Source organism: Euwallacea similis, chromosome 13 (assembly GCF_039881205.1).
Source record: "Euwallacea similis isolate ESF13 chromosome 13, ESF131.1, whole genome shotgun sequence".
Classification (NCBI taxonomy): domain Eukaryota; kingdom Metazoa; phylum Arthropoda; class Insecta; order Coleoptera; family Curculionidae; genus Euwallacea; species Euwallacea similis.
Window position 1 is genome coordinate 4,360,382 of NC_089621.1, and position 11,764 is coordinate 4,372,145.

The 11,764-nt window shown below is 35.6% G+C and overlaps 4 protein-coding genes across 6 annotated transcripts in view; 2 read left to right on the plus strand and 2 right to left on the minus strand.

Moving 5' to 3' along the window:
- Positions 1-1,549: 1,549 nt before the first annotated feature.
- LOC136412943 (retinal homeobox protein Rx3-like) lies at positions 1,550-5,734 on the plus strand. Its single transcript, XM_066396212.1, has 4 exons — positions 1,550-1,797; positions 3,725-4,014; positions 5,112-5,284; positions 5,341-5,734. Exons 2-4 carry the CDS (start codon positions 3,846-3,848, stop codon positions 5,704-5,706), a joined length of 708 nt encoding a protein of 235 aa, XP_066252309.1. The 5' UTR covers positions 1,550-1,797; positions 3,725-3,845; the 3' UTR covers positions 5,707-5,734.
- A 393-nt stretch (positions 5,735-6,127) lies between these two features.
- The window catches only part of LOC136412835 (putative leucine-rich repeat-containing protein DDB_G0290503), a 47,917-nt gene continuing 42,280 nt past the window's right edge, over positions 6,128-11,764 (minus strand). Inside the window, exons 1-3 of one of the 2 annotated variants that reach the window (XM_066396021.1) lie at positions 8,591-8,763; positions 7,768-7,959; positions 6,128-7,634 (exon numbers count right to left, since the gene is read on the minus strand). In XM_066396021.1, the coding sequence (XP_066252118.1) occupies positions 6,230-7,634; positions 7,768-7,959; positions 8,591-8,631 (1,638 nt within the window). In that variant the 5' untranslated portion in view covers positions 8,632-8,763 and the 3' untranslated portion in view covers positions 6,128-6,229. Of the gene's footprint in view, positions 7,635-7,767; positions 7,960-8,590; positions 8,764-11,764 lie in introns of those variants that run through there. The other variant, XM_066396022.1, reaches the window with a different exon arrangement.
- Ccdc58 (Coiled-coil domain-containing 58) lies at positions 9,029-9,993 on the plus strand. The gene is made up of 3 exons (XM_066396048.1): positions 9,029-9,188; positions 9,253-9,516; positions 9,569-9,993. Exons 1-3 carry the CDS (start codon positions 9,144-9,146, stop codon positions 9,671-9,673), a joined length of 414 nt encoding a protein of 137 aa, XP_066252145.1. The 5' UTR covers positions 9,029-9,143; the 3' UTR covers positions 9,674-9,993.
- RpL15 (ribosomal protein L15) overlaps positions 9,979-11,764 on the minus strand; it is a 161,544-nt gene continuing 159,758 nt past the window's right edge. The window contains exons 1-5 of one of the 2 annotated variants that reach the window (XM_066396046.1): positions 11,231-11,315; positions 10,836-11,016; positions 10,611-10,747; positions 10,447-10,557; positions 9,979-10,216 (exon numbers count right to left, since the gene is read on the minus strand). In XM_066396046.1, coding sequence (XP_066252143.1) covers positions 10,022-10,216; positions 10,447-10,557; positions 10,611-10,747; positions 10,836-11,007 — 615 coding nt within the window. In that variant the 5' untranslated portion in view covers positions 11,008-11,016; positions 11,231-11,315 and the 3' untranslated portion in view covers positions 9,979-10,021. Of the gene's footprint in view, positions 10,217-10,446; positions 10,558-10,610; positions 10,748-10,835; positions 11,017-11,230; positions 11,316-11,764 lie in introns of those variants that run through there. The other variant, XM_066396047.1, reaches the window with a different exon arrangement.

Below are 11,764 nucleotides of genomic sequence, written 5' to 3' on the forward strand. Positions count from 1 at the left end.
TTAAAGAAATTACATACTCCAATTCTCCGTCTCCCAATAGAAGAAGTTGGACTTCTTTGGATTGATTTGGATTCCGAACAAGTTCGTTTTTCTTTGATGTCCAAGTGTTCCTCAAATGTCTTGCGAAGGTTCATTTTTTATCATTTTTTGAATGATTCGTTTTCGATCGATGATACCTGAAGAATCGACAAATTGATTACTTCGACTCGACGCAACCGGGGTGATGGTGCCTTTTTTAGTTTTTGAGACACGACGTCACGGATTTTGTGATTTTAAATTCTAAAGATGACCTGTTTTTTACCTCGATGATTGATGATAACTTCTTTTTGCCCTTTTTTTAACAAGTTGATCCTCGACATTTCAATAACCCATAGCGCAATAACTGGCATAATTCAGTGTATTTGTTATCGAAAGTACCATGGACATTCTTCAACTTGACGAACTACCACAAAACAAATCTGTTTGCGGTCACTTCCCCTGGAGGAAAAATTACTTCATTGTCATATCATATGGAGATAATTTGATAATCTAGCTGATCTCAAGCGAACCTAATCTGAAATGCACGGAAGATCAAATAATGAAGCATCCAGTACCGACAGGATATCAGTCAATTAAAACCAGGACTTTTCTGGATGAGTACATCCTCTTTCGGAATGAGATCCCCTTTCGGTTGAGATCAATGCCAGCCAAATCCTTCTGGTGCCAACTCTTATGCATAGGAAATATCAAAGTTTAATAGTGCGAAAAAAATCGTATAATCATTGGCCCAAGAAAACCCACCCTCGAGAGACCCACAACCGAGACATGTAAAATATGTGACCACCCCATGGCAAGGAAGACGCCTTAATTATATGGGATATGGATTCCTTGCGTTCCTACTTCCGTGTTTCCATGTCACCGTGAAAAATGATACTTTTAATTTGGTAAATTTTACGATCGCCGATTTCACCCCCCCTCCTCCACACCCTTCATAGCTAATTAGGTGGTTTTTTTGTGACCTAGCGGAACTTTGTTTTGATATGGAGATGATTGATGATGGGAAGTATGAATATTGGATTATTAGAGCAACTGCCATTGTTGGCGATGTAGGTTTCACTATGCACGTCGCGTAAAACATGTAAATCAAAAATCTTCAGCCCTGGGGCTCGCAATAAAAGATTTCATCGAGCATCTGTCCGATCCCGAATCGAACGCACGTTTGCTGTCTTCGACCTCCTTTTGTTTCCCTTTTATTCTTTTGTGATTCGGGGTCCTTTTTTCTTCCTGGTTCTAGTTACCCGTGAAAGCAATCGATTCGGAACGGCCCTGACCCTCTGGAACCGTTAAAAATTCGCAGACAAATCCTCCAAAATGACTTATTTTCCCCAAATCGCATTATCTGCTGAAGCACGACTTTTGCTCTCTCTGTAGAAGGTTTCAATCCGCAACATCATATAATTATTCCAGACTCCGCCCACCGACTTAAGTAGAGCTGAAGTGGGGCGGGCAAATCACCTCCCCTTTCCTGAAAACATTTCCAGCCTAAAAACTCCCCGGAGATCAGTTTTGGATGCGCCGGCCCACAAATGCTCCTAATCGAATTAAGAAATTACACCGAAAAAGTCTAGTCCGAACATTAATTTGAATTAGTGCGCCATATTGTCACAAACGTGATAATTTGCATGTTTTGTGAATAATTAAGTGCTGTTGATAAAATAAACGATAATTATTGCTGAGAAGCAGCATCGGTGGTTTTAATGATATAAGGTTTTGGAGATTGGAATACACGCACCTTGATATAATCTACATTGATTTCAGGTACGTATTTAGTTTGTGGCGAATAATTTTTCAGCATTTTATAAAAAATTGATATGATTAGTAAGAAAAACATTTTTAAGAGCCTGCACTCGCAATACATTGCAGACATGGCGCCTAGGGACTTTTTTGTGTATTTGTTGTTATTCAGATATGTCCATTGAAAGTTTTCAATTTTTCATCCTGTATGCAACTAGTTTTTATCTTTGTGATCTATTAGTTCACGAACTATGCTAGATATAAGTATTCTCTCAACTTCGATTTTTTAAAATGATTTTTGCTCAATGGCGTAAACCAACAATTTTTTTGGCTTTCTTTCAGTTGCTAATGCTAGGCGTAAAATCGTATCGTTGAAGTGTTGAGGTTAGTTCAACTCCCAAAAGAGTTGGAGATGTGTGTTTCTTCAATATATATCAATGCGCATTTTTCTAGTCAAAGTTTTAAAATTTGAAGACGAAACATACAGAATATGAAAAACTTAGTAAATTTTTTAGGTGCTAAAAAGCTGCGTAGATGATACTCATGAGTACCTACTTTTTTGAAATAAAGGTTCTAAAGTTTCTAACTTTTCTCTGAAACAGCGAAAAAAACATAAATTTGAGCCAGAAAAAAAGGCAGAAAATTTAGATGAAGAAAAGTAAAAATTTAATGGCGAAAGGAACAGATATTTTAAACGAGGGACGGAAAATTTAAAAAGCCACTGATAAAGATTTTTCAAAATTTAGAGACAAGATAGCCTAACGTGAAGAAAGAAGATAGACACAAAAAAGGAAGAATTATTGAGGGTTCATATAACGAAAGGTCAAACTTGAATCGATACCTATATGAAAAATACAGAAATTTGCACACGAATGCTTTCCTGGTTTCTAATAATTTTTGAGATCTTCATCAACGTCTCCAGAGCCGTATCAAAGAATTTTTTGCCGATACGAAAACTTTTAAACAAAATTTAGTTTTCAAGGTATCCCAAATTTTGTTTCCAAAAATTCCAGAAGAATACTTTCAAATTGCGACAAATTCATCTAAAAAGCTTCAAGAACCTGCGGGGAAGCTCAGTTGGAAGTCCTCATCTTAGATAGGTCGGTCACAATTTGTGCCACTATTATTACTATTTGTCATCAAGTTCGTGTTAGATTCTACTAAACCAATGTACCACCCACAATAATTTTCTTCATCCTGGGCGTATTTTCATATTTTCAGTCACCAACACTCTCATGCCAGTTTTCACATACCATTGGTTAATATAAGCTCCAGATCGCCAAATGGGAGAATATTCCTTTTGTTATCAAGATAATCCATATTTCCTGATAAGGTCCATTATCAAAATAGCTTCATCTTTGATCCTAGCCACCAACACGTCTTACTGAACCCTTTCCTTAATGATGATGTGATTGACTGATTTTAATGCGACAAGATTGAGTAAATAGTCTCCACTTTATCCATTATTCTGTTTCCAGCTGCTGCTCACTAGCTGCGAGACGGTCCATTAATTCTTGTTTACCTTTTGTTCCTGCCTCTGTTTTTAGTGTTGTTTTTCCTGTTCTTATCTAAGCAGCTTCTGTCCTTCCTTCTGCGTCGGTATATAAAGGCAAACACCGCAGCAAGTCATTATTTTACTGCTAAACACTTTAATATCGCTTATTACGATCACTTCGTTCTTATAGCTGTACTTCTCACCATTTAACAATGGTCTCCATATATATCCCATAATTTTTGTTACAAACAAACATGCCAGATTATTCAACATAGTATATATAAACAAGTAGTAAATTACTCGTCTAGACAGCTCCGTGATATATCCTTTTTTCCTTTGCATACATATTGTTACGCTGGCCGCCCGCCGCAACAATGTGTATACCTAATCAACATATAAAGTTCGCTAAAATTGCCAGACTGTGAACGTGAACTGTAAACAAATTTTTCATTGCAGAGCGACCCTATAAACCCCCGAAAGGCCTACAACAAAAATCTTAATTTCGCGGAGACAGGCGGGTATAATGGTTGGCAAATTGGGCCATTGATCGGGTGTAACCGCAAAGAAGTTCAAAGAAATGTTCAACTTTGAAGGGCAGCATCACACGACGTCTGTCGACTACAATAACGGCGGGAATGAGTACAATGGAAGTCGCTGTTACTCACCCCAGAACAACGCCAGACATTTTTCGGTTAGCAGCCTGCTGAGACTCGGCCAAAAGAGGTCAAGTTCGGAAATTGAGGACAGTAAGCAAGGAATTTAAATTTAATGATTGAAATAGTGTCGATCGAAGTATTAATGCCGCAGAAACCCCCTTTAGAGGCATGGAAAGGCACAAAAAGGAGGCAAAAAATTCAAACTGTGGCTAAGCCAAAAGTACCTGATCATCAACGCTAGGTACCAACTAGGGCTTGTTCGGTAAGGACCGACTAGGTCCTGTTCGGTAGTCAAAAGTTTTGTCTCTTAGAAACTATCCGATATCGGATTACAAGTTTTAAAGACGGACACAGGCAGTTGGTTTAAATACTGCTAAATCCGTTCGTTTAAAATTAATGTTAAATGTTCGCGTTTAAGACTTTCAGCTATAAAATGTAGGCATTTTTTGCAGTTTTTAAAGAGAGCTGTTTAAGCATGATTACTCCTAAACATTTCATATTATCAGTTAATTTAAATTTTAAATACTTTAAAATAAAATTTAAATCATTTAAAATAAATTTCATATAATTTGTAAATATTATTTCAAATAATTAGAAATTTATTTTTTGCAAAATTAGGTGATTTGTAGACTTAAATTAATGCAAAATTTATACTTTTGGAGATACTGAAGCTCCAAAAAACCGGAAAGAAACTCATTCGATTTACGTTGCCTAGCACTTTAAATACTGCAGAGATACTGAATCCCTTTAACACCTCGATCCAGTCCTGATTTCAAAAGAATTATCCATAACCAAGTTGCTTATCCCGACAAATCTCACACATGTAAAACCATAAAAAAGAGACTTCAAAGCTAAACCCGAAAAATCTTAGACAGCCGACAAATTATTTAAACTCTCTCAATTCGTCTTGTGGCTTGTTGTTTTGAAATTTTCTTTCCGTCGCGCTCCCTTTAATTTATAAACCTCTGGAAAATCGACATCGGTTTAAGTCAAAGCACCTTTTGACGAATGGCGGCAAGTGCACCGGCGAAAGTGTGCAATTATCGTAAAAGACATGATATACGAGATAAACGAGGCCTTTGATACTGTCGACCGATCTATTAATAACCCGCGTTGGGGCCAAATTAATTGCGCTTAAATCTAAGTTTATAGGTGGGTATTAGTATTCAAAGCTATTTCCATTTCAGACTACATGCTGGAGGAAAAGTCGAATAATAAGAAACCCAGAAGAAATCGCACTACTTTTACCACAGCGCAATTGGCCGCTCTAGAGAAAGTTTTCGAAAAAACTCACTATCCAGACGCCTTTGTGAGGGAGGATTTGGCCTCTAAGGTCAGCCTTAGTGAGGCTAGAGTGCAGGTAAAAATAAGACTTAACAACTTGACACAAATTACTCAATAATCCATGATTTGCAGGTTTGGTTTCAAAACAGAAGAGCTAAGTTCAGAAGAAACGAAAGAAGCCTTATCATACACAAGTCTTCAAATTCCAAACTCTCCACCAAATCAGCCTCCCCTGTGGGAATTCCTCTGAGACCCGATGGTTTAGCCTCCGAAAAGGGACTTCCTTACCAAAATTCCCCTAATCATCCACCAGATTTGCAGTACGTGATGCCTTGGAAATGCACCTACACGCAGTACAATCCAGAAAATCTCTATTCCAGTAATCTAAATCCGTCTAGTTGTAATTTGTTCCCTTCTAATGCTTTTAGTTACGGCTCTAGTGTTTGTAATAGGTTGGATGTAAGTGGTTTTAGGTATAGGCAAGAGTTTAATTTGTGATTTTGCCCTAATATAATTTCTTTCTTTTTGACACAATATTTATTAATAGTTATTTATTTCATAATTGCGGAAAGTGCCACATTCCCACACGAGGTTGCCTGATCATACATTATTATATAACTTCTAACATTTGAGATCATTTTTATTGAATTGAAGTGAATTTTCAACTGGGGCAACCCAGGACGACGGTTTTTCTTGGGAGTAGGGGGCGTGATTGAAAATTTCGCCCAGGGCGTCAGATTTACTAAAGCCAGCCCTGTCAGCACCTACATTTCGTTCAAATATTTTAATATAATGGCAGAAATTAATAACTTTCAATTATGGTCTTCTTATCTCCTAGAGTGTTAAATTACGTTGAATTGCTATACGCACTTCGAATTAGGGGATCAAACCCGTCCAGGATAGGAGGTATTATTGATAATTCTTAATTTGAATAGATAAACATTTTATTCAACGAAAGATTTAATCATAATCGGGATTTACATTATATCACATTATATTATAATACCTCTAAAGCGTTACTTCATGACAATGAATTAATCAGGGTATAACTAGTGTTCTTCAAATTTTCGAGCAGAGCCGAATGAATATCACTTAAACTATAAGTTTCACGGTCATCAAAGTTTTCCATAATTCCTCTATAAGCTTTATTCATACTTTCTTTCACCACTCTATTTATCTTTTCCTTATCGAGCATCTGTGCATTTTCTTCCTGTTTCTTCAGTTTTAGTTGCAACTGATCTATTTTTAGTTTTTGTTCCTCCACTTGCAGTCTTAAATTCTCGCTTTCCTTCTGGAGCTCAATCTGGTTTGCATTGTTGCCCTCTACCACACTATTTCGTTCATTGAGAGATGCTATAAGTTCTTCATGTTCAGATAATTTTCCTTTTAATTCATTTATTCTTTGTAGTAACAGCTCCTCATTCTTAGCTGTCTCGCGTAAAGAAACCAATTCTGCTTCCAAAACATCCACCTGTTTTTTTGTAGTCAGGGATTTATCCAATTCCTGACACTTCTGATCATATTTCTCTTTCAGAATTTCAAAGTCTGACCGCATTCTTTGATAGTCAGTAGAAAGATTATCAATTTTCAAATTTTGGCATTTGATTCGTGTCTGCAAAGCAGTCACATCTTCACTACAATTTCCGTTATTGTCTCGATTATTAAGAACTCTGTTTAGCTTTAGGTTTATTTCTGCCAAATTTGCTTTGAGCTCGGCATTTTGGGCAACAATGTAATTTCCAAAGTTCAAGTCTGGCAAAGGTTGGGTGTAAACTAAAGCAGGGTTTTGGTGATTCAGCATTAGGTGATTATTAGGTACGAATATATTATTGTTAAGCGGATTGTTGTTTTCTAGTAAAACTGGAGCTAAACTCTTATCCTGACTGTTCAAATTTCGTTTCGCTTTTCTTGGGGCAACTACAGGTTTAACTGGAAGGGGATCACTTGAACTTGTTTCTGTTTCAGAGTCTGATAATTCACTGCTTTTACTTCTTTCTAATCTTTTGGGTAAAATTGGCTGACCTAGTTTTGTGATTCTAGAGAGAATTTTATCTTTTGAACTTTGCTCTTTAGAATTTGTTATTTCTTTAGTCTCCAAACTAGTTTTGATGCTACTAGTACTTTCTTCTTTCTGAGCACTTTTTGAAATATTATCAATTATAGGAGAGTTGTGTTTGCAGACACACTGAATAAACGCCTCAAAACTTTCAATATTATCAAAACTTAGATTCCATACATGTTTGTGTCTATCAGTGAATGCTATGAAATTATTTGAATATTTGTAAAAAGCCAGAGCTTCTCCCAAAGTTTCTCTAATAAGAATTTTATCTTTTTGCTGGTAGGCTATTAAATCAAATGAGGAAATTGTCGGGTTATCTATGATTGCTACCATGTGTCTCCCCATAGTCACATTTTTGCCATTTTCTCTGTAAATATAAAATACAGTGATGAGGTTATATACACTGGAAAAGGTAGTAGAAGGGATGGAATTCTTGGGTGATCAACTTGGATTTAAAGACAAAATTTAAACATGAAACGAGTTAATAAAGGAATACTCACAATTTCCATAAATTAATAACGTTAGCCAAGATGACTGAGGATTGGGTATTTTGCAGTGGATTCTTACTCTGTTTTGCTGCATGTACAGGCTCATCAGGTTTTTTTGGTTGTTTTGGAGCTTTGTAAACCAAACTGGACTTACCTTCCTCAGAATGAGATGATAAGGTATTGAATATTGATGACAATTTTGAACTAAAAGTAAGAACAGGAAGAATAGTAGTGCTTCACCATATTGTCAAGATACATAGTAAAGTAAAGTAAAGTAAAGTAACACAAGTAGAAGATTCAATTGTATAGAACATAATAAAATTGAAATGAATCTGAAAAGTCTGGAACTCTAAATGGTAATTTTTAGGTTTCTAAGATGCAGATAACGTAGGAATGCCTATATATAAATATTAAATAAGAAAATAGTGATTTCCAATATTGTATCAAAAAAAACAAACTGTATATTTTGGGATATGTCTCAAGTTGAATTAAAAGTAAGATTGGATGTACAGGAGAGGTCTGGCAGGTTCTTATATCAATATAAGAAAAGTTTACAGAACATTTTAAATGATAAATTATTAGTTATGCAGCAAAAAAATAAATGGCTCCATATTGACCATTTTGCCTAGTGGCCAATGTGCAGTTGGTATCCCAAATTGATATGTTTCAGTGTTACTTAAGTCCATGAATGGATTGATAAAAGGACATACTAATTTGAGGTGCCAGGGCCAGCTAATTATTAGCTGAAACTGCTTTTCAAAATTACTCTACCAAGACATAGTTACAGTAGAATTGAAACTAGATTAATATATGACAAAATTCTAAATAAACATACTTTGGGGCCAGCACAAAGTCATCATCATCAGTTTCGAACATTTTGTTTGGGCTTATTAATTTATCCCAGTGTTGCCTATATATAAGTATTTTCCTTATAATAATTTCTGTACATCCTTGTTTCCACTGCTATTTGTTATAGTTTATATTCTAATTGCTATAAAAACCAGATAAAAATTAATTAAGTATGAATGTAATTATTTTTCTTAATAAAGATGAATTAAATAAACTAATTAGAAAATGTAAACAGTCAAGTCAATGCTCATATAACTGTCAGTGTCAAAATTCGCAGCTGATGATAACAGTTGAAACAATTTTCTCATATATGTAACTCACTCTTACTCATACAGGAGTAAGAGATAAAACTTGTGTCATTTATTCAAAAAAATAAATTTAAATAAATTACTACATATCCCATTCCTCCACATAACCCCAATAACCGTAGCGACGTAACCCACGCCGGATTTTTTTATTTAAAAAAAAATAAAAATTCCACTATATTCTTAGCAAAACTGCCTAAATTCTATGGAATATCGTCTAGGATCACACGAAAGATGCCAGCCGTAATAATGGAGTGCCCAGATCTTAGCGAATTCCAGGTATTCCAAATCCTCTTACACTGAACACTATCTAAATCCATTTTTCACCTCTTCTTTATGTCAGGAAACCCTCAAGCAAATGCGTAAAGCAGACGACATCATAGTAAACACAATAAATTCGGTTATTCCCACAGATTCATTTCATGCAGATCAAACTACTGCATGCAAATCGATTTACCAACAGATTCAACAGGGCCATGACAAACGTGAAGGTTTTATTAGGAATTGCATTTCCTTCACTTTGGGCAATATTAAAAGACTAAAGAGCGAGAGGGACAATAAGGCTGACAATGATGATTCTAAATCTCTGAGGTCTGAACAAACCAAAGTAAGACTTTCTGTTAATGCTTGATAAGTTGTTTGTAAAGGAATTGTTTCAGTTAAGAATGCTCCAAGTAGAACTTACAGTTGAGGACTTGATTAAGCAGAGATCTGTGAAGGTTTTCAATGAGAGATGCAGGCAATATTTTAAGCCACCTTCATGATATAGTACTTTCTAATGGACGAACATTGGAAAAAACCTCAGACTAGGTGGTGAACCTTAAAAGTAAGGCAATGATTAAGCCATTTGCTATTTACTATCAAACATCTGACTAATAGATACCAGCTGATGAACTTTACAAACACATTCTCAACACATCAAATTCCACATGAGGTTTTTTAAGTGATCTCCCTTTATATGTACTTTAGTTTTTTTTGTAGTAATATATCTTTATGCAGATATTGATATAGTAATAAATTTGTTAATGTAATTCTTTTGATATTGTCAAGGAAATAATTACACAAATAAAACATTTTTACAGTTTTATTTCTTATTATTAGAAAATACAACACTAACGCTTCCTGCGCAGTTGCAATGAATTCCTTCTGAGCCAAGCAGCACGCCTGGAACCTCCCTTGGTCTGTGAGTACCTGTGTCCCTTGCCCAAACCACGAGAAGATCTTCCTGAAGAAGTTTTTCCGCGCAGTTCGCGATGTTTGTGGACTGCATTCACAATCCAGTTCACTTTAGGGTCACGTCTTATAGCCTAGAAATTAAGAAAACCTCAATCAAATTCTATTTTGACTCAATACAAAATATAAATTTTTATGAAGGAATGTTGCAGGGTTCTAGATAGTTTTTAATACTGACTTATTAAAAACATGCTGGCCAATGCAAATAATATAGCATTACTGCAAAAGTTTTAACATCCATAGCAAATAGGTGTCAACTGATCGGTAATGCATATTTTTTAATATAAAAATAAATGATACTTACAGTGTGTGCAGGGTCAATTAAAATAATTTCAAAATATTTATATGAGGAGTCCTGTGCTACCCAATATGAGTTAAGCACTCTTAAACCTCCACACCTTCTTCCTACTCTTTCCTGAAAAAAATTTTTTTATTACAAACTGTAAAAACCAAATAACAAAAACATACTTCAGCAATAGACTGCAAGTTACGGACTGGCTTCAACTCATTAACTCCATGGCTTTTGGGTTTACCATAAGTGGCTCCCTTTGGTACAGGGCGCTTGCGACCACCACGGCGCACTCTAATGCGGAAGATTACAAAACCTACAAGCAAAATACAAACATGATTTTACACTTGAAATAAAAACGGGCCACCAACATAAATGCAGACACATGAGGACCTTATTCTTACCTTGTTTGGCTCTGTACCCCAACCTTCTAGCCTTGTCAGGACGACTTGGTCTGGGAGTCCTATGCAGTTTGGTTAATTGCCTGTACTGCCATACGCGTACCCTCAACAAAAAGCGGAGCACATCGCTCTGTTTCTTCCGATAAAGTTCTTGGATATATTTGTAAGCCCCCATGTCGGAAACCTGGAGTCAAAAATACTGCAATTAGCTTCTTGTTTTGCTAACCTCCACTACATTTCCAAGGTGTTTTTATTGCTTTTTGGGGTTTAGGAAGTGAAAATATCCACATTATTTAATAGAGGGGACTTTGAAGAAGGTTTCTGTATTTAAAATTTGTTATTTTTTAGTAAGATGTACTTAATTTTTAATGAAACAAAATTATAAAATAAAAACGTACCTACAAATCTCTGTAGAAATTTGTGAAAGGATAGTGGAATGGCTCATATGACAGTTGTGTCATATGACGCGTGAATGTAGTGGTTTGACTTTGACATCGCATAGGGATTTTCGTCATAAATTAGTTTTACAGTGTAGGTGGAGCGAGTGAATGTGGTATATGGACCTATTCAGCATATTTTCCGATATTTAATTTAAATTTTGAAACAGGATTAGATGAGGAATTTCTAACAAACCTGTGTGCGAGGACAAAGAAATTATTTAAATATGCTATTGTACTAGTTAATTACCCATGCATGTCCCTATACGTAAATAAATATTTTGCGAGTTTCCAAAGTAACTAAAATATTGTAATTTTGTCAATAATACTCAACCAAATATCAAGAAATGTCAAAAGTATCGCTTAGTCGGCCGTTATAAAAGTGATTATGCGCAGATCTGCAACGATGAAGGTGACCCGGGTTCGCATCCTGGCAAGGGATGTTTTTTTTTAAATTCTCTGAATGGGAATTAATTTATATGATTTGATTCGTCT

What these genes read in the sequence shown, in the direction of transcription:
- LOC136412943 (XM_066396212.1), top strand. Translation starts at nt 3,846, where the DNA reads ATGTTCAACTTTGAAGGGCAGCATCACACGACGTCTGTCGACTACAAT. An exon ending in AAGTTCGGAAATTGAGGACA is followed by an intron (nt 4,015 to 5,111) that starts GTAAGCAAGGAA and finishes TTTCCATTTCAG; the next exon opens with ACTACATGCTGGAGGAAAAG. An exon ending in TTAGTGAGGCTAGAGTGCAG is followed by an intron (nt 5,285 to 5,340) that starts GTAAAAATAAGA and finishes CATGATTTGCAG; the next exon opens with GTTTGGTTTCAAAACAGAAG.
- Ccdc58 (XM_066396048.1), top strand. Translation starts at nt 9,144, where the DNA reads ATGCCAGCCGTAATAATGGAGTGCCCAGATCTTAGCGAATTCCAG. An exon ending in CAGATCTTAGCGAATTCCAG is followed by an intron (nt 9,189 to 9,252) that starts GTATTCCAAATC and finishes TCTTTATGTCAG; the next exon opens with GAAACCCTCAAGCAAATGCG. An exon ending in TGAGGTCTGAACAAACCAAA is followed by an intron (nt 9,517 to 9,568) that starts GTAAGACTTTCT and finishes GAATTGTTTCAG; the next exon opens with TTAAGAATGCTCCAAGTAGA.